Raw genomic sequence first — 22,566 nt, 5'->3', positions numbered from 1 at the left:
TTATTATTATTAAACAGAGTAAGAGAGAGTGCAATAAAGCCGAATGTACCTTTTCTGGTACAGGAAGCTAGAACAGTGTACACGATTTTGTTTGTAGTAAGATTGAGAGGAGGCGACGATGGGAAGGTGGAGGACATAAGGTAATGTGTGATCTGAGAAACAAAGGGAAGTAAGCGCTCTAAATGCATTCGACATAATTATGCATTAGAGTAACTTGAGTGAAAGTTATGCGAAATTAATCTCCTGGCACCGGAACGAATCATTGAAATGAGCACGCGACTGTCATTCTCGAATGTGTTAAATGTGTGCACTCCGAATTGTGTACTGTCAGACAGTGAGAGTAAAACCGTGGTTAGTATAAAAGAGTAACAAAAACCACGCCTACATGCTAACGCACACACACACACACACACACACACACACACACACACACACACACAAAACCACACAAAGACAACCACACACACACAACCACACACACACACACACACACGCAAGCACGCACACACACACACACACGCACGCACGCACACACACACACACACACACACACACACACACACACACACACACACACACACACACCTGCCCTGATTAAGTAAACCAAACAGCATGTTCTCTGATGTTCACAGATTCACCTTTTGCTTTCGACAGCTGCTTCTTTGTCTTTGTCTTGATCCCTCTCGTTTAGAGGTGGGTTTTTTTTTTTAAATAGATAGCGTCGAGAAAAACAAAATGAATGACTGTTAAAACATACTACACTTCTAACAAAACATTACAAACATTTAAACATGCTGACTCTAAACTGGAGATTACGTTACAATAAAGCAACTATACTGTACAAAATTATGAACAAAAGAGCACCCCCAACCCTTCTTTCTTATATTGTAATCAATAACCCACCATGTAACAATTTTCCGCCTGAGAACAGGGCACAACAGACTGCAACAACACATGCACAAGAAACTGCGAGCTGCCCTCCCCCATGTGCCCCTGTGGAGAAGCAGAACAAGACACAGCCCACGTCCTACAGGACGGCAAGAACCTCAAGCCCTTTTTTGTTGTTTGAACAGTATTTTATTCGTAAACAGACACATGATAATATAACAACATCATTAAAACGGAGCACAACAAGTTTAAAACTTATGATATGTGCTCACATAAACATGCCTGAAAATTCATGGCGGAATATGATCAATGCGACACATTTTTTGAAAAAAGAAGAGAGAAAAACAATAAGGAACACTTTTGTTTTAATTATCGAACACAATCTGTGTCAATACCAAAAACGAAAAAAAAATACAAAACGAGTACGAAAAACACAACAAAATATCAAAAAGCCCTTGAGGACAGAGGCTTGAACCAGGCCGACGACCCTCCAAGACAAGCTGCACGGTCCCGTGGAAGCTCTACAAAAGACCACCAGCTCCATATCCAGAGCTAGACTCCAAGTGTAAAGGCGGTCGACAAGAAGAAAGAAGAAGATCAATAAACCACGACGCCAAAATAAATGTCTTGTCCCCCTCCCCCGATTAGATCTGTATAAATCAAGCTTGAACTTCTCTGACAGCGATGTCTGAAACTCACTAGGCCTACTTAAAGTTCTCAGAGAACAAATAAATGAGAAAGATTTTAACAACAAGCTTGCGGATTTTCTACAAAAGGATTTTGCTGAATCAAATTAAACAATTCTATGGAATACTAATTTTCTTTGGTAATTACTTAACGTCTTTCTTTCTTTATTTGGTGTTTAACGTCGTTTTCAACCACGAAGGTTATATCGCGACGGGGAAAGGGGGAAGATGGGATAGAGCCACTTGTCAATTGTTTCTTGTTCACAAAAGCACTAATCAAAAATTTGCTCTAGGGGCTTGCAACGTAGTACAATATATTACCTTACTGGGAGAATGCAAGTTTCCAGTACAAAGGACGTAACATTTCTTACATACTGCTTGACTAAAATCTTTACAAAAATTGACTATATTCTATACAAGAAACACTTAACAAGGGTAAAAGGAGAAACAGAATCCGTTAGTCGCCTCTTACGACATGCTGGGGAGCATCGGGTAAATTCTTCCCCCTAACCGGCGGGGGGTACAAAGAATGAGAAAAAGAAGGAAAAACATTGATATGAATTCATGTTATGTTATTCTTGAAGCACCATGATTTAATTATATCTCTATCCGCCCATTGGTCACGGAAGTGAATACATGTATAACCATTTCTTAGATGTCTGGTTTCAACTGCACAGACCTTTGGAGAGATTCAATTACTGTTCTTGTCATTTTCTTGCATGTTGTAAATAGAGATATCGCAGCTATTTGCATGGCGCGAATGTCGTGTAGCATGACGGTGTAAACATGTACTGCGATTCCATAAAACATGTTTGCAAATAAAGGCAAATTTTAATGTAAATTTGTACGTTTTTGCAACGCATGAATGGTAATTCAAGCGTAGAATGATATAAAATTATCAATTTTTTATCTTTGACAACACTGGTGAAGTGGCCTAGCGGTTAAGACATCAGCCCCGACATTTCGAGTCCCCGAGGCCTTGAGTTCGAAGGGCCCTGCCAAGTCGTTTATTTTTTCTACTCGATCCTTCTTGACAAGTATGGTCAGCTCTGCGAGAGCAAACCGGATGTTACCACTGCAAAATTCAAGCGTTGACTGAAGCTCTCAAGGGCTTGGTCTTATGTACGTCGGCTGTACTTCTATACCATTATCGAAGTTAGTGTATGTGTTGGTGGGGAGAGGGGGGGGGGTGAAGATGGCACGAGGAGGGGGGTTGGGGGAAGTGTGCGGCAGCTAGAGCAGGACTGATTGGACACTGAGCTTAATTGTGTTTGCTCGGTGTCAGTGCGCATTATGCAAACCCCGTGAAAGTTCTAAAGACTGTGAATGTCATGCGTGACGGAGCTGTGTTCATACCAGACACGTCAGACAAGATAACAATCATGGTGAGGGCCCCAAAGGGGGGGTATCATCACGATCACGGGAAGGGAAATTTTAGCTTTCACGATCACAGTTACCTTGATTTTTGTTTTCACGATCACGAACACCAGTGGCAAATCACGGTCACGGTAAAAGTTGCATGTACAGAAAGCACGTGTCAAAGTAAACACAACCACACAGTAATTCGCTCCTCTGGATCTATTGTTTATTCAACACAAAGTGACAACTGTTGCACTTTTTTATTATTTTTTTTTAAATTCTCTTTCATACACACATAGAAATACATATCATGATTTGTAATCAGTAACAAGAATGTTGTTTTCATTGTTTTTTTTCTCTCGCTCTCTCTCTCTCTCTCATACAGACACTCACAAGAATATACACTCCAGGGGCGGAGCAGTTAAGCCAGAGGGGGGGTTACAACCTGGGATCCAGGGCAAGGCCCCGTTGGGGGGTCTGGGGGGCTTAGTCCCCCAGAAGCTGAAGAGATTTAGCTATTTCATGAACAATTTATGGCTTATCCTTGATTTTAAACATGATCAACTGGTGTCAGCAGCCACTCAATATTTCTTTTAAAGTTATTATTTTTTTTTTGACAGCCGGGGGGGCGGGGGGGGGGGGGTTCCGGAACCCCTGTAACCCCCCCCCTAATCCGCCCCTGCACTCATACACATTCAACTCCAACACCCTCACTCACACACATGAATATATACTTGCACAATTTCACATTTCCAGAGCTAAATCTTTTAAACCCATTTTCTCAAATTGGGTGGATTGAAATTAAAGTACATGTATGTGTGATGGTAGAGTCTATAATCCTGACTAAAGGTCAGTCTAGGAATCATGAAGGTGGGTGAAGGAATATACACTCATACACATTCAACTCCCACACCCTCACTCACACACATGAATGTATACTTGCACAATTTCACATTTCCAGAGCTAAATCTTTTAAACCCATTTTCTCAAAAACTATTGGGTGAATTGAAATTAAAGTACATGTATGTGTGATGGTAGAGTCTATAATAACAAAATCCCCAACGAACATGACTTTGGTCGACTTTGCCATGAGGATCAAGTGACCCAAACTGGCACGTCTGCCCGCCATAGTTCCTGAATTTCACCCATTGTTGATAAGTTTACAGGCGCTAAAATAAATCCAAGCTTAATGCAAAGAAGCGACAATTAGAATCTATGCCAAGCGTGTCCACGTTGCTGGGATGAAAAACACATTTCTAGTTTCGGTTTTGGCTATACGCAGACTCGATCAGACTCGATCCAGTCGAGGTCACACTGAGCGAGTGACAGCCGGACGTGGCAATGTCGACAATGTCAATGATCTCAATCAAACTCAAAGATCTTGAACAAATTTCAAGATCTTTGCCTACATTCAGAACAGTCATAGAGCAACATAGACAGGGCCGGACTACGGGGGGGGGGGGGGGGGGTTACAGGGGTTGCGCAACCCCCCCCCCCCCTCGCCTAAGCATGTACCTTCAAAACGCTTTTTTTGGGGTGGGGGTGGGGGGGGGGGGTTGCATCTGGATCATCATAACATCCGAGGAGAAATCGCACCTCTCACCCCCTTTCGAAAGACATTTTTCTTCAACAATCTCAATTCTTCTTCATTGCCTATACAGCTTGCTGTCGAATTTACCTTTTTCGTTCAAGGAGGGGCTTCCTTTCCCTCCAGAAACATCAAAAAACGTTCAGCTTCAAGGGGGCGAAGCCCCCTTGCAACCCCCACCAAGGGGGCTTCGTCACCAGGACCCCCACCAAGGGGCTTTGCCCCCTGGACCCTCATCTGTAACCACCCCCCCCCACCCCCCTAGTACTTACCTAGTCCGGCCCTGATAGATGACATACGTTGACATTTCGTCTTCGGAAAGACGGACCCGTAGCCTGACCTTTCCACCAAGGAAGGCATTCTCGCCGCCTGCTTTGGTCTGGCTTGAATCCACAAAATATAACAGAAGTTCGATGACAGTACCGCTGCACGCCATTTTTGATTTTCGAATTCGAATTTGACTGCATGCACTCAAAACTTTAGCACGAAGCCCTTCCATTGGATGAAGTTTGGCAGACTTTTGCAATTCGCCTTCTGATTGGATCTCTTTTTTTGTGTGATTGGTTCTCTTAAAGGGAAGCAATCGCTGTCAAAATCATATTTCTGAATGTGTTGTTGCTTCCCTTCAATCGGGATTAGTTCCTTGACGAATAGAGGATCATACTCATCGAGTGATACAGCTGAGAAAAATGTACGTTGAAAATAAAATGCTTTGCAATAATGCCCATCACGATCACGAAAACAATTGACAATCACGATCACGAGACTTGATTTTTTTGTCATCACGGATCACGGGCAAAGTCCCATCACGATCACAGAAATGGAAATTTCGGCAATCACGGTCACAGAAAGGTCAAAAAACACCAATCACGATCACGATTTTAAACCCTTTGGGGCCCTCATCATTCAGCTTTCCCTTTTGCCACAGTGATTCTTTGAAGAGGTCTTCATAACAGAAGCGGCCCAACATTTCATAATCTATTGCCCGAGATTGTATCTTACAAAAGTAACACCTGATCGCAGGGAAATAAAATCGCTCCGGCATCTCCGTCTGCATGATTTATCATCCGAAAAATATCTTGATATTGGCTGCTAGCGTGTATTCGTGATAGGCGTAGAAAAAATAATGGAGTTTCCTGCTGATGTCATCTCTTTACACTTGTGATATTGTATGGTGGTCAAAGCAAAAAATATACTCTGTTCTAAGCTGTGTATTTTGTTATTCACGGCATTTATAATGTCAGCACGACATGTTTTGCTCATGGCGCATGTACGGTAGATACAAAAAATGTGGTGGTTAGTTTTTTTTTTTTTTTTTAAATCTATAGTTCTTTTGATCTCAGTTTTGCTTTCTAGTTAAATTATTTGGAGCGTTTACAAAATCGATTATGGGAGACAATTTTCTCAGATTATGGCTCGTTGCCGATTTTGGGTTGTATGTGATTTTTTTTAAGCCGCCATTAGTATAATGGGGCTTACTGGATTTGCTCTGTCTGTTTGTTTGAGGCGGGCGGGCGGTCAGTCGGTCGGAGTTTGTCGGGTAAGACTTGTATCTCTAGGTCAATTAAGCTCAAATTTCGTGAAATTGTTAGGAATAGGGTTAGACAGGGTGTATGCAAAAAATTACATTCCTAACGGTAGTCAAACGGAAGATATTGGCTTTTAACACTTTTACAAACCGAGCCAGGGGACGAAACCCACTGACAGACCCATAGGTTTGCGGGAATTCCCGCACCCAGAACTTCGAGTTACTTCCCTTCGAGTCTCGTTCTATCACTGACAGCATGCGTTGGATTAGAACTCCCTCCATCTGTCTGTCTGTCTGTCTCTGTCTGTCTGTCTCTGTTTCTCTCTCTCTTCAGTAAAACCTAGCATTTGATCGTGGATTAGAATACGACCCGGCCTCTCCCTCTCTCTCTCTCTAATTGAATCACAGAGTTTCGTGCTTTGGTCCGCAAAGGCATTAGCTACTATCAGATTTTACAATCTTTGATGCGACGCTTTGTTTTGAACCATTTCAAAAAATAGTATCTTGTAAGGTCCTTGCATAATAACGTATGAAATTGTTTGACAGTCATGCCTTTTGGAGATTGCTTCAAGCAGGTTACATGCGTAATTTGTGTTAAGCGGTGTTCCGCCAGCTCTGTTTGTCTCTCTGTCTCTGTCTGTCTGTCTCTCTGTCTCTGTTTCTCTCTCTCTCTCTCTTCAGTAAAACCTAGCATTTGGTCGCGGATTAGAATACGGCCCGGGCTCTCTCTCTCTCTCTCTCTCTCTAATTGAATCACAGTGTTTCGTGATTCGGTCCGCAAAGGCATTAGTTACTATCAGACGCTTTGTTTTGAACTATTTTAAAAATAGTATCTTGTAAGGTAACGTTAAAATGTGAAAAAAAACACTTTAAATTGGGAAGTTTTTGACACAACCCACGCCATCCAAATAGAAATAAACAAAGTAAAATGCCTTCTTTAATTCAAAAGTGGGTCGTCCACAAACCACCACATAATTATAGACTGTGTAGTTCAAATGACGTCACTATTTATTTGTTTATTTACGGAATAATTCTTCAAAAATCGGTCGTTATGAACGATTTATGGTGCTTCAGATTTACATTAAGTCTCGATCAAAAATCCATGTCCCACCCCCATATTACCATGGGCGGCTTATTGACCCCGTTAAGGTCAACACTTGTTTATTTTCATCTGATTTTCTTGCGATAAACATGAGTATTTCCCTATGATGGCGGCACTGCATGGTGCTCAACAAGGGCGGAGCAGTTAAGGGAGGGTGGGGGGGGGGGTCACAACCTGGGGTCCAGGGGTCACAAAGCCCCCGTGAAACTGAAGAATTTTAGCTATTTTATAAACAATTTGTGGCTTATCCTTGATTTTAAACATGATCAACTGTGACAATTAAACAATTAACTCTTTCCCCGGCTTTACAGACAGAAACAAATAAAAATAAAAATTCATAGACAGAATTTTTTTTTTTTGGGGGGGGGGGGGTGGACAGCCGGGGGGTTCCGGAACCCCTGTAACACCCCCCCCACCCACCCCTAATCCGCTTCTGCTAAAAATACAAACGAATCTAAATTATGTGAGAAAACACCGTCTGAAGTGTTCACAATTACGTCAACATCCCATTGAAAATCATCTCTTTATTGCAAGGAAGAGGATGACAAATATAAGATTAGCATCACATCATGGTTCTAAGGTGTGCACATTTCCTTAAAATTCTGAAAACCCGAAAGACATCTTTGAACGTTGTGGACCAAAATGTCGTGTCATCTGACAGTTTCTGGGCGGAACAATGATGTGGATCGGAGAAACTGCCGGCGCCAGACCACTTCATTTTTCAAAATGAATTAACAGAGTTAAGATAGCTAGCTATATCAAGCTGAAACTGTAACTGATAGACTTAATGAGAAATAGACTGGAAAACGATCGACGATGTACTGAGATTTAAAAGGGACAAACCAAGGCCTTTAACACCCCTCGGCGTTATGATTTTTTTTTAGTGTTCATTTTTGTTTCAAAAATTATTTTAGTTCCAGTTTCCGCCTTTGCAAATTGATAGACTTTTTTGAATATCGTTGTTAAAATGCAAGCCCCATTCCATCTTCAAACCGAGAAAGCTTATAGAAGAAAGGAACTGACCGTTATGAGGTTACGGTTCAGACTCAGCGGCTTAGGCTAATTGTTTATCAGTCACTGAGCCGTTGTACCGCGGCGCCGCTGTCAAATTCCTCCTCTGCTTGGAACTGATAATATATTTATTCGAGTCGTTCGACTGCCGATAAGTTACAGAAACAACTCAATTCAAAACACACAAAAATCTTTTTCCACAAATTTAATTTAATGATCATTTTGCTGGTTTAGTCAACATCGAGCAGGAGAGCCGATCCACCTTTTTGACGGTACACGACTTCAAGATGGCGGCCTCCTTAGGAAACTTGACGGGCAAGGTTGCGCTTATAACTGGTGGGTTTTCGGTAAACGCAACAAACAACCGGCATAACACGTAGCATTTTATTTTGCATAAGATGTTGATCGGTACTTTCGTGCTTGTCGATTTAGCTGTCGCGTTTGTCTTTGCATGGAAGAATAATTGTCCAGATTGGGGGCGGTGTACATAGACATTGTGATTGTAGTGTAGGCACGTAGTGTAAGCAAGAATGACTTTCATGGCACATGAAATGCTGTGGCTAGCGCTAGCATACACCTTGCAATTGAGGTCAGCTGTGCATTTCGGAGCACGAAACTACATGGTTAGTAAGACATAATATCTGACCCAGAAAGATTACTATACCGCGTATCATTGTTGCCATGTTGGCATGTGTGTTATTTTGACAGGGACCCATTCAGGGCATGAAGCTATAGGCTCTATGGGGCGAATTGCGAAAAACCGTAGCTTGCCTACCGACACACCCTTGTGTTATTTCAATAGGTACACTATCCACTCCTATCTTTCACTCTGGGGACCTTGGGCGCAGCAACCATAATGAGGGTAGTTGCCCTGCATAGGGATTTCCTTAGGAATCAAAAGATGACAGAGACAGAGACGGTGAGGAGAGAGACAAACCAAGACATAAAAGAGAGACAGACATAGTGAGAAACAATCAGAATCAGCTTTGTTGCAATGAAAAATTAACGATCTTAACATTAAGTAAAGTATGGCGATATTGTCAGTGAAACAATAAAGGAACACATGAAACAGAACACTCTTGAAAATAGAATTGGCATGGGAATTCATACTGGTGGTACCGTCACTGAGCACTACATTCAGCAAGGTACTTTTCTTCCTGTGTTAACCAAAATAGTTCTGTCAAGGCTTGTAACCTGCAATAAGACTAAGAGCACTCTTCTGCATACCAAATATCTACAGCATTGCTTCTTTCTGTGCACTATGGGAATCTTTAGCTGAATAAGTATATTGACACCAATGTTAATATTGTGAAAGGCTAACTCTGACTGTTTAAGATCTGGCCATGCAGTCTTTAACATGAAATAAGACCATCCCTCCACTAAGTTGGTAGAGCACTGGACATGTGATCTTAATGTCATGGGTTAAAATCCAGGCAGGGAGGGATATGGGTCAACTTTATGTGCAGACTCAGAGACACTAGGTACACTCAGTACTCACCACAGTGGCACATAAAAGACCTTGGTCATTCTGTCATTAGTGCAGATGGCTGATTACACCTAAGCACCCACACTCCTGGGCAGTGCAACTCATGTTGCTGCTAGCTTTCCACGGGAGGAAGCGACCCGAATTCCCAGCATTGGGATAATGGAGTTAATGGAATGAAGAACAAAAAATTACATACCAAAAATTAACACCCTGACTGCTTGCTGGGGTGAGTTCTCTGATTTGTGTAGGTCTTAAAAGTGTGTTTCACAGTATTTTTGACAGGGTTGCCAACTGATTGCAGGTGCAAGCTCTGGCATTGGTGCTGCTACAGCAGTGCTGTTTTCCAAGCTTGGTGCATCTGTGGCGCTAACAGGGCGGAAGTCTGAGAATCTGCAGCAAGTAGGGAGCCAGTGTGAACAAGCTGTGGGGAAAAAGGTACAAGCTGGGAATTGTAAAGTACGTAAGAATTATTGTCAGAAAGTTCTGGTGGCTTCAGGTGCATGTATACTGAGTTTGCATGTTAGCTTTGTGTTGGCTGTGCTTAATCTAATAGAATGTAAACAAAATTCAGTAACACTTTGTTTCTTGTTGCAATTGTATTTGTGGTTCCTTGTGTTCTTGTGGCATCAGAATTCAGATAATAAACTCAGTCAAGGCAGGTTCTAATGCTCCAAGTAACACCACTTGGATATTGTTATATATATATCTGGCTTATAAGTGTACCTTGCATGTAGCTTTTTCTTTCTTCCTATCTGATTTCTGTTGATTCATTTTTTTATGCTTTGACTTACATGTTCTTATGTATTTTTGTTGTTGTTGATAGCATTGTAATCTCAACCGAAGGCTTTTTGTCACCCTTTGTGATCCTGACTAACTTTGTTTTGTATTGCTGATTAACATATAATAATTAATAGCTGTTCAATGCTCATGAATGCAACTGACAAAAACAGTCATTTTTTTAACAAACTAATGGGTTTGAAGTTTAACTATATATATTTTATGGACTTGTGTTTTTTTGGTGTGTGTGTGTTTTTGTTTTGTTTGTTTGTGTTTTGTGCTATAGTGGATGCTGTTCAAAAATGTTTTTTCCATTTTTTGGAGTAGATTCATTTTGTAACAACTTTTTTAGTGCTTGTTACAGTAGTGTTTTTGCGTTTGTGCATGTATAAGTGTTATTTTTTTTATGACTTTTGAAAACTGTTGTGTCGCATTTCTACTTTAATTTCCACAGTTATAAGTTTGTTGTTCAGAATGTCCACATTGACCAAATGCCTACCTGTGGGGAGGTCACAAAGTATGTAGCAGCGGCCAGTGGGTTGCAGCAGATCTAATATCCTGCTAAATTATGGCTTCACATTGTGGCGAGGCTGCTGCAACCTCTTTTCTGTAAGGGTATTCTGTGTTTGTGTTTCGAATAACTAATTGACATTTATAATAATATCAAGATCTTTCTTTTTTTTTTGCAGCCCTTGCTTTTGGTGGGAGACTTGAGTAAAGAGGAAGACACAAAGCTAGTGTTGGATGAGACGATAAAACAATATGGAAAGCTGAATATACTGGTATAGTACACGTAAACTGTAAATTATCGACTTTTTATTTTTTTAGTGTGTGTGTGTTTCTTGACAGTCTCTTTTTTCAGGTGTCTGAATGAATGTATAAATGTACTTGAAGTGCATGCACATTTACTTTGAAGGCAAGAGAAAAGCCCCTGCAGATCATTTTACCACACTTGGATTGCGTACTGGACTGACATACATTTGTGGAACTCATCTGTAAACCTAAATTTCATTTTGAAGAGAACTGTATGGCTATACAGTATACACATATCACCATCTCACTGTATGGTCAATCCCTTGTTTCATATTGTATTGCAGGTGAACTGTGCAGGAGTCATTGAGTTCGGCAGCATAGAGAACACATCCCTAGAGCAGTATGATCGTGTCTTCAACATCAACGTCAGGTGTGTCATGGGTATAAAACTATACTGCCAGTGTTGTTCCCAGCGACAGAGGACAGTAGGTCAATTGGACCTGGATCTATACATATAAATAAAAGAGAGTGTCTGTCTGTGTGTGTGTGTGTCTGTCTGTGGTCGCCATACCTCTGAGATGGCAAGAGGCAGGAACAAGATAGTGTGCACGTACACTCCCTAGGTGCCGCAAATGTGCACCTGGGTTTTAGTTTCTTGATTCATTGTTTCCTTTCTCAGATTATGGACCTCCCATTTATTGAATACAGCCTATATGGTGCAAGACCAGTTCAGTGCCTACTGTTCACCTGTAGCAAGCACATCATGCCAGTGATATTAGAGACTTGCTATTGCTCCTATGAGGGGAAGAAATGAAGAATGAAAAATTAACTGGACAGTTCCGGAAATTTCTAGAAGGTAAGGGAGATAACTCTTTTTTGTCTGTGGTCGCCATACCTCTGAGCTGGCAAGAGGCAGGAACAAGATAGTGTGCACGTACACTCCCTAGGTGCCGCAGATGTGCACCTGGGTTTTAGTTTCTTGATTCATTGTTTCCTTTCTCAGATTATGGACCTCCCATTTATTGAATACAGCCTATATGGTGCAAGACCAGTTCAGTGCCTACTGTTCACCTGTAGCAAGCACATCATGCCAGTGATATTAGAGACTTGCTATTGCTCCTATGAGGGGAAGAAATGAAGAATGAAAAATTAACTGGACAGTTCCGGAAATTTCTAGAAGGTAAGGGAGATAACTGTTCACCTGTAGCAAGCACATCATGCCAGTGATATTAGAGACTTGCTATTGCTCCTATGAGGGGAAGAAATGAAGAATGAAAAATTAACTGGACAGTTCCGGAAATTTCTAGAAAGTAAGGGAGATAACTCTTTTTTGTCTGTGGTCGCCATACCTCTGAGATGGCAAGAGGCAGGAACAAGATAGTGTGCACGTACACTCCCTAGGTGCCGCAGATGTGCACCTGGGTTTTAGTTTCTTGATTCATTGTTTCCTTTCTCAGATTATGGACCTCCCATTTATTGAATACAGCCTATATGGTGCAAGACCAGTTCAGTGCCTACTGTTCACCTGTAGCAAGCACATCATGCCAGTGATATTAGAGACTCGCTATAATTGCTCCTATGAGGGGAAGAAATGAAGAATGAAAAATTAACTGGACAGTTCCGGAAATTTCCAGAAGGTAAGGGAGATAACTCTTTTTTGTCTATGGTCGCCATACCTCTGAGATGGCAAGAGGCAGGAACAAGATAGTGTGCACGTACACTCTCTAGGTGCCGCAGATGTGCACCTGGGTTTTAGTTTCTTGATTCATTGTTTCCTTTCTCAGATTATGGACCTCCCATTTATTGAATACAGCCTATATGGTGCAAGACCAGTTCAGTGCCTACTGTTCACCTGTAGCAAGCACATCATGCCAGTGATATTAGAGACTCCCTATTGCTCCTATGAGGGGAAGAAATGAAGAATGAAAAATTAACTGGACAGTTCCGGAAATTTCTAGAAGGTAAGGGAGATAACTCTTTTTTTGTATCCAAACAAAGGAGGTAAAGCTAATGATAATGGGATAGCGAGCGTCTTAAATTGCTACAGGGCTCCGCTTACTCCAGGGCGAAGCCGGGCTTAACTGCTAGTATATAATATAATGGTCAGAATGTCCTGGCTGCAAAGAAATTGTTGTGTCCGCTAGAAGACATCAAACGTGTCAAAGCTATTGACATTCTATTGTCCTGGGGTTGGAACAATGTCTCAGATGAAACATGTATGTGTAAATGACCGAAGATTGAGGCCTGGGAACAACACTGATGGGACTGTAGTTGCTGATCTTCATGTCTTCATGAACATGCATGCTGGCAGCTCCTTACCTGGTGGAAACAAAATGCACTATCGTCTGGGGAAGGGGAGGGGGGAGGGGTTTGGAAGTGAGAAGGGATCGAGAGGATACTGTACTAACATAGGTTAAAACATTTAGTACTTTTCATTCTAAGAGGCTACATGCTGCCTAACTATATCAGGCTGGAAGCCCTCACTTGGTGGAAACGAGAATAAGGCAGCAATTAATTTCATCTGGGGTAGGCATGGGGGAAAGGGGGTGGGGGTTGTGTTTGCAAGTGGCAGGGGTGTGTGGTTGGTGAGGAGGAGGGAAGTGCATGGCATGTATTGTACCACTGTCTTGGCTATGATTTCATCTATACAGTATAGTTGTTGTTGTGCAGGTGTTTAAACCAACCTGAGGATGACGGGGACTGGGGAGAGGGAGATGACTCTGTATACCACTGTCCCAATGCACTATACTTACCTTTCAACTATACTTACTGCTTGTGGTCGACAGGTCTATAAATTATACCACCCACAGGAGGAAGGAGGGGGGTGTATATATATATATATATATTGGGAGAGGGAGAGGACACGACGCACTGCACCATTGTAAATAAAGGTTTTAAATAGAATCATAAAACTAAACTTACAGCTTGCGGTCGACAGGTCTCTATACCACCCAGAGGGGGAAGGAGGGGGGTGTATATATATATATATATATTGGGAGAGGGAGAGGACACGACGCACTGCACCATTGTAAATAAAGGTTTTAAATAGAATCATAAAACTAAACTTACAGCTTGCGGTCGACAGGTCTATATACCACCTGACCATGCTGGCCGTCCCGCACCTGGTGGAAACAAAAGGCAGCATCGTCAACGTCTCCAGCGTCAATGGCATCAGATCGGTCAGTCTTTGCATCCGGTCAATATGCTGCAGAATTGGTTGTTTCATTTGTTGGATGGCGGGGATGTAGCTCAGTCGGTAGCGCGCTGGATTTGTATCCAATTGGCCGCTGTCAGCGTGAGTTCGTCCCCACGTTCGGCGAGAGATTTATTTCTCAGAGTCAACTTTGTGTGCAGACTCTTCTCGGTGTCCGAACACTCCCCCCCGTGTGTACACGCAAGCACAAGACCAAGTGCGGCACGAAAAAGATCCTGTAATCCATGTCAGAGTTCGGTGGGTTATAGAAACACGAAAATACCCAGCATGCTTCCTCCGAAAACGGCGTATGGCTGCCTAAATGGCGGGGTAAAAAAAACGGTCATACACGTGAAATTCCACTCGTGCAAAAAACACGAGTGTACGTGGGAGTTTGAGCCCACGAACGCAGAAGAAGAAGAAGAAGATTTGTTGGATGGAAAGAAATGTGGGTGTCAATCGGGCACAGCTGAACTCCCCCTTAAGACCTCCCCACATTTGAGAAAATAATTAAGGCTGATGGGGTCTATGTCGACCAAAAGAGTGGGATTCCCTGTAGGTGGAGTTCCTGTAGGGGGATTTCCTGTATACAGGGAATCCCACAGGGTCTAGTTCCAGTAGTGTTTCGCTGAAAGTCACGTGATGCTTAGCGACATTGGTAGAAATTGATGTTTTTCAATCTTTAGTGATAATTCTTAGAAATTCGAGTATGGTTTGCAAGTTTTATTGACAAACTCTAACCTATGGGATTCCCTGTATACAGGGAATCCCTCTACAGGAACTCCACCTACAGGGAATCCCACTCTTTTGGTCGACATAGACCCCATCAGCATAATTAAGGCTTTAAAAAGGAGGGAGTCTTAAAATGGGGGTTAATTTACAGAGCCGTCAGAATAAGAATAATAAGAATAAGAATACTTTATTATCTCATAGAGAAATTCAGGGGTGGTACATAACAATAATACAAACAAGACATTGATTTTACATAAAACATATAGCACTATATAACATGGACATCTTTAGAGCACTGCGCTTACATATTCTCGCACACCTACGCGTATAACGAACTATGGCTAAACATCATTGCAAAATATCATAACATACAATATATCGCAGGAAATATACGGTTGTACATAAAACCAATACGGTTGTACATAAAAACAAACATTACTACTGATTGCACTGGCAGAAGAGGGGCTGAGTCGGGTATGTGGATGTGTTTACATGTTGCTAAGGGTGATGGATTTGGGGATGAAGCTGTTTTGCAGCCTGAGTGTCCTAGTTTTGTGCGTGCGAAGTCTACGGCCAGAGGGAAGGAGTTCATAGAGGTGGGCTAGGACATGGGACCTATCTGAAGCTATCCGCCTACTCTTTCTCACCACACGCTTTTCATACAGGGACTCCACACTTGCTTGCTGCCTGCCAATCACCTTGCTACTGACATTCACCATTCGCACTAAGACATTCCTGTTCTTCACACTCAGACCTCCATACCAGGACACAAAACCAAAAGTGATGACAGACTCGATGAAAGAGCGGTAGAAAGTTTGAAGGATAGAAGAGTTCACATTCAACTTCCTAAGTTTCTGAAGGCAGTAGATGCGTGACTGACATTTTTTGTGTATGAGGGGATAAGAACAGAAGATCTGAACAATCAAGGTCTTTAAAAAGGGAGAAGTCTTAAATTGGGCCTGGCCGGTGTCACGAACTGAAACCTCTGCTGAACAATCCTTCTCATTGCGGTCAATGCGCATGCGCCAATCTTGGACTTAAAAAATGCGACCCTTTGACCGAACGAACCATGGGTTAGGGTTAGGGTTAGGTTGTTCACGACCTGATTAATCTCCCCATGTTAGCACATGCGCATTGACCGCAATGAGAAGGATTGTTCAGGCAGCGTTTTTAGTTCGTGACACCGGTCTTAAAAGGGGGGTGGGGGGCCACTGTACCGATATTCAGAAATGATTTCAGGAGAAGATCAATGTAATGCTTGGGGGTGGTAGGGTTTATGGTGGAAGGAGGATGCATCTGTAATACACCTCACCTGTGCATGTCAGGTTAGAAAAGATTGTAACATGGTAACAACTAAACAAGACTTAGTGACTACAACAATTAGGCAGCACAAATAATAAAGTTTGTTGAGAACCAAAATAGCTGAACTTTTCAAGATGATAACAAGTGACTACAACAATTGATGTGGCAGCACAAATAATAAAGTTTGTTGAGAACCAAAATAGCTGAACTTTTCAAGATCATAAAACTTAAAAGCTTGCTCATGGGAACATATCATGTATAAAATAGCTAACAGTGAGGATGCTGACAATTGGAGGAGCTAATAGGATTAGTTCATGCATGTTTTCATTACCTCTGGTACACAATTAATTGGTCTGAATGTTGTACTGGATGATAGAGATTGATAATTATGATTCCATTATGTTCCAGTTTCCAGGTGTGCTTGCTTACAACATGTCCAAGAGTGCAATAGATCAGTTCACTCGCTGTGTTGCATTGGGTAAGTTTTGATTTTAGTTGTTCACAGTTGAGGAAAGCTTGGTTACCAAAAAGCCCCCTAGCAAAAAAAAAAAAAAAAAAAGCCCCCTAGCTGGTCTATACATGTAATCTACTTGACACTATATTGCAAAGCATTTAGTGTGTAAAGATGCCTCAAGGCATACAAGGCTGTTAGCGTCTTTCTGTCTCCTTCTATATCCCTGTCACAACTGTAATACCCTGTGAATATATGCCAGCTCACTCTTCTTTAATGTTTGGTGCATTATACATCCAGTATTACAATACATACAGTACTATACAATACAATGTTATTGCATGTTGTACGTACTTCAGTAACTCTTGTTTCAGTTGTTTAACTCAGACCAGCTTGTTAATTCTGAAAATTGTTGCTGAGATACCTTTCAGCAGATATTTATGATTGCACGTTAGATATGTTTGGATGGTAGGACAATAATTTTGAGTTAGGATTTAGTATTTCCATCCTACGAAATTTGATTTTGGTATCTTCACATTAATTGTTTATGACAATTTGAATTTGTTGCAGAACTAGCTCCAAAACAAGTGAGAGTTAACAGCGTGAAGTAAGTTTATAAGCTTGCATGAACATAATTATGTTTTTTAATCTGTCTATACATACCATGTAAATTGTCTTGGGTCAGTGAAGTCCTGAATTACTTGTGATTTGGTGGATCATGCACACACATTACACTGTGCTGAGTTAACGATAACACAATCAGGTGTAACTTTGAGAAAAACAACAATTTCAAAATGCTTTCCAAACCCAAAAACAAAGGCACATGGTTTTAATTCAACTGTCAGCTTAATTGCTTCAGTCACATTCTCTGTACTGCTTGTGAGTTTTCCCACTGATGTGTGTGTGTGTTGTGTGTGTGTATGTGCATTTATATGTGTGTGTGTGCATGTGTGTTTGTGTGCATGCATACATTGTGTGTGTGACAGTGTACATGCAAATGCTTGCAAGCATGCATGCATGTGTGTGTGTGTGTCACAGTGTACATGCAAATGCGTGTAAGCAAGCGTACATGCATGTGTGTGTGTGTGTGTGTGTGTGTGACCTAAGTGTTTACTGTTGTCATGAAGACAGGCGCATATAAATGATTCACAATATAAGCAATTAACAAAAGATCTCATTTATCCTTATGTGTTTTGCAGCCCTGGTGTTGTGGTCACGGAGCTGCAGAAAAGAGGCGGCCTGACTGACGCCGCTTATGCTAAGGTACTCACGTAAATTCATTTGTTTGTTTTCTTGCAAAGACAGCATTCATTTGCAAACACTGTTGCAATCGTTTTCGTATGTAACCAGTCAGTACAGAACAGTTCCTGGCCAACTGAAACTATGTGCTGTTAATTGTTGAGTTAATGGTAGGAGTACTATCTCCTCTGCGGTGGAGTTTACATGTTAAAAATTCATAACGTGGAAGGTATGGACTTCAATAGCTTTACATTATTTTCATTTTTGAATAAAGAACAAGTCGCGTAAGGCGAAAATACAACATTTAGTCAAGTAGCTGTCGAACTCACAGAATGAAACTGAACGCAATGCAACGCAGCAAGACCGTATACTCGTAGCATCGTCAGTCCACCGCTCATGGCAAAGGCAGTGAAATTGACAAGAAGAGCGGGGTAGTAGTTGCGCTGAGAAGGATAGCACGCTTTTCTGTACCTCTCTTCGTTTTAACTTTCCGAGCGTGTTTTTAATCCAAACATATCATATCTATATGTTTTTGGAATCAGAAACCGAAAAGGAATAAGATGAAAGTGTTTTTAAATTGATTTCGAAAATTTTATTTTGATCATAATTTTTATATTTTTAATTTTCAGAGCTTGTTTTTAATCCAAATATAACATATGTATATGTTTTTGGACTCAGAAAATGATGGAGAATAAGATGAACGTAAATTTGGATCGTTTTATGAAAAAAATATTTTTTTTACAATTTTCAGATTTTTAATGACCAAAGTCATTAATTAATTTTTAAGCCACCAAGGTGAAATGCAATATCGAAGTCTGGGCTTCGTCGGAGATTACTTGACCAAAATTTCAACCAATTTGGTTGAAAAATGAGGGCGTGACAGTGCCGCCTCAACTTTCACGAAAAGCCGGATATGACGTCATCAAAGACATTTATCCAAAAAATGAAAAAAACGTCTGAGGATATCATACCCAGGAACTCTCATGTCAAATTTCATAAAGATCGGTCCAGTAGTTTAGTCTGAATCGCTCTACACACACAGACACACACACACACACACGCACATACACCACGACCCTCGTCTCGATTCCCCCCTCTACGTTAAAACATTTAGTCAAAACTTGACTAAATGTAAAAAGCAATGCAATGCAATATTGAGGAAACTTTTGCTGTTTGTTTCTTTTGGAGAGGGGGAAGTTGGACAGGAGGACGAAGGAATAGGACTTACATGTTTTGTATTACCTGGATGGTTGCTTGCATAGTTGATGCAACATTTTCAGATAAATGTGACATTTTCTTTCAGTTCCTGGAAAGGTCAAAAGAGACACACGCACTGGGTCGCCCTGGGCAACCAGAAGAGGTTGCCCGAGCCATCGCGTTCATGGCGTCTGACGACTCGTCCTTTGTCACTGGTGCTTCCATCCCTGTGGATGGCGGGAGACATGCTATGTGCCCTAGATAAACCACCGCAGACTCTACCGCTCAGTACAAATCCTGGCAAGAGTTGTCTGCATTTTAGCATATCTGCATTTATTTCACGTGCTTCTCTGATTGTGGATGATTATCTTGTCAGCATTTGGGCATAATTTGTTTATGAGTTTGAATAACCGGAGTTTCACTGCAGAGAAACCTTTGTTTGGGACCTCGTGAAATCTAAAAAAAAAAAAAAATTTCATTAAGGTCAAGTAAACTTTCAGACTCCTTCCTCATGTAGAGGACATCTTGAGAAAATAGCTAGGTCTTAAAACAGAGGTGGTATTCAAATATATGATCTTGAACCTGAACTTTCACTTTTCTGTGATGAATTTATTCCTGACCAGACTGTGCCTGCCTTGTGGTATAACAGCATTTATACATCATTACGATGATCATGGGTGATCGTTTTGTTAGCATTTGGCAGTGATGGTTCATGATTGTGAGCCACCTCCATCCTTTCATCTGGATTGTTTGTTATCAGCATTGACAGGCTTAATTTATTATGAGTGATAATTAATGGCCAGGCTTTCAGGAAGATTTTTGTTTAAATTGATTTTATGGCACTGAAGGATGTAGATTATAAGGTGAAGATTGTAAATTCAGTGTTTGAGTTATTCGATGTTTTGCTCAGGTGAGGGAATTGAAGATGGCAAGAGGTACACATGCGGTTGATTTTTCCATGTCTGTGGTATAAAAAGCAGGCCATACATTGCATAGTGTTGATAAGTTTTGTGTAAAGCTGAAAGAACTGTTGGGTTGCCATCTATGCATGTTAGCTAACTCCATTTAGTATCTGTGGAAGAAACATCATACGTGTTATTATGTCAGAATATGAAAAAAGCTGAAACAGTTACAGCTCTTCACAATTATGACTGAGTATGTTTTCTTGTGTGATATTGAAACAGTTATATTTATCGTAATTTTTGAGCAAACTGAAGGTAATATTATTGCAATGAACTTTCTGAGAATGTCTATATAATTGATTTATTGTGAAAATGTTTTTTGGTGGTCGCATTCTTTTTATGAAGACAGGGTTGTTTATTAGTAAAAAAAATTATCCCCACTCACCAAAAACACCTCAAAACCCACAATTGCATTCTTTCTTTTTGTGTGTCAGGCATGGGAATTGTCCGCCAAAAGGCAAATTTCTGCCGAATGTGGGTTTTTTTCCGCCGAAAAAGCAAAAGCGTCCGCCGAAAAAATAACGGGGGAGACAAAAATGGTCTAAAAACTGAATTTAATGGCAATATTGGAGGTCAGATGACATCAAATTGCATCATTTGGGTTCTTTGGAGAGAAACAAATCCGGGGGGGGGGGGGGGCATGCCCCCGGACCCCCAGTAGTAAGGCTAGGCCCTTTGCGCTGTTGACTTTGCTATTACTTACAAATGTTTTTCTAGCAAATCCAAGAGTTTTGTTTATAATTTCTGAAGAGGATATCCAGACAATTAAGGCATTTACTAAACAGATACCTAGTCAAGTATTCATCAATTTATTTCATTCGTTCTGATTTTTGAATAATACATTCTTTTAAAAGGGTGCAAACTTGTGTATGCGGAATACTGAATACCATTGCTGTATGTATGTTTAATTAAGAATATGTTGCTCTACTATGAAATGAGGATTTTCAATTGACTAAGTAAAATAATAAAACATGCATCTGAATATACTGCTGGGTGTGCTGCTTGCATATATAATGTTGATTAAAAGTGTCTGCTTGTGCTAGAAAGATACACATAAGTTCAGAAAACTGTTGAACATATATATGTTCTGCGCAAACTTAGAATCCGGTTTCATTCTAGAATGGACCGGGTCCAGGTTGGAATTCTAACCCTGCGCAAGTACAGGGGTGCCATTCTAGAATGAAACCCTTGTTGCTGGTCCATTCTAGAATCGGCCGTGCGCAAGGTTGGAATTTGGGTCCAAGTTGGAATAGTCATTTCAGTTAGACTATCACACAGCCAAAGCCACAAATGTGGATTTTCTGTTTGTTTTTTGTGTGTTTGGTTGGTGTTTTTTTTCTCGGGTTTTTTACACTTTACTCAAAGACATCGTGAATTGGGATTGTGATGTTCTGAAAGTGATTACGATTTTGAGAGACACTCAGCACTGATCGCTACGAACGGAAATTTCCGGACTGACAGTGTTTTGCCGATCTCGCTTGTAACTTTTAATCTTATTCATATACATGAAGTTGGTCTTCTGAATTGTGAAGATATAATGTCAACTTTTTTTAAAACCTGTGACAACAGCTCTATAACACTCTGTCCTTCTGTTGGTCTGTCTGTCGGTTAGTCGGTCTGACCGTCTGTCTGTCTGTCTGTCAAAAAAATTGTCAAAAAACCGGACATTTCCGAGAGGGAGACAGCGTTGACATTGCAAGCGGCCGCAACCGGCTCTCATCACAAAAACAACTGCCCTGCAAACAATACCGCCCTGGTAGTCCCCCTTGCTATGGTCTGCCTTTGTTTATTGCGTACTCAGGAGTGTCAACTTTCTTGACATGACATGACATCGCAAGATCGCCAAAGGATTTTTTTCAGGGGTAGACAAATCATCGGGGAAGGTGCAGGTGGAGATAATTCAAGGGAAGACAACTCAGTCTTACCTACAAACATTACGGCCCCCTTTATTCAAGGGTTTCATTCTAGAATGGCACCCCTGTACTTGCGCAGGGTTAGAATTCCAACCTGGACCCGGTCCATTCTAGAATGAAACCGGATTCTAAGTTCGCGCAGAACATATATATGTCGTGCCGAATTCACATAATTGCTGATTCCGCGTAATGGGCAACATTTTTGCCCATTTTGCGTAATTTGCAAAACGTTGCCTAATACGTGAAATCGGCAGCGTTTTGCCGAAATCGCGTAAACGCCTCTAAAAGACTTGCCTATTTTGCGAATTCAGCAGCCGATTTCACGTATTGGGCAGCGTTTTGCCGATTACGTGAAATGGGCAAAAATGATGCCCATTACGCGGAATCGGCAATTACGTG

General features: G+C 41.2%; 1 protein-coding gene across 2 annotated transcripts; it reads left to right on the top strand.

The window, feature by feature from the left end:
- Positions 1-8,387: 8,387 nt before the first annotated feature.
- LOC138956286 (3-oxoacyl-[acyl-carrier-protein] reductase FabG-like) lies at positions 8,388-21,240 on the top strand. Of its 2 annotated transcripts, none has more exons than XM_070327685.1 (9): positions 8,388-8,498; positions 9,950-10,083; positions 11,115-11,207; positions 11,523-11,608; positions 14,264-14,357; positions 16,814-16,883; positions 17,427-17,463; positions 18,056-18,119; positions 19,399-21,240. In XM_070327685.1, the coding sequence occupies exons 1-9, from the start codon at positions 8,450-8,452 to the stop codon at positions 19,555-19,557; spliced, it is 786 nt and encodes a 261-aa protein (XP_070183786.1). In that variant the 5' UTR covers positions 8,388-8,449; the 3' UTR covers positions 19,558-21,240. The 2 variants fall into 2 exon arrangements, with proteins under 2 accessions (XP_070183786.1, XP_070183785.1); XM_070327684.1 differs by having other exon boundaries at positions 9,950-10,104.
- Positions 21,241-22,566: the final 1,326 nt, after the last annotated feature.

Source organism: Littorina saxatilis, unplaced genomic scaffold (genome assembly GCF_037325665.1).
Source record: "Littorina saxatilis isolate snail1 unplaced genomic scaffold, US_GU_Lsax_2.0 scaffold_309, whole genome shotgun sequence".
Taxonomy (NCBI): domain Eukaryota; kingdom Metazoa; phylum Mollusca; class Gastropoda; order Littorinimorpha; family Littorinidae; genus Littorina; species Littorina saxatilis.
The sequence above is the reverse complement of the archived record's forward strand: the minus strand, read 5'-3'. Positions and strand labels throughout refer to the sequence as shown.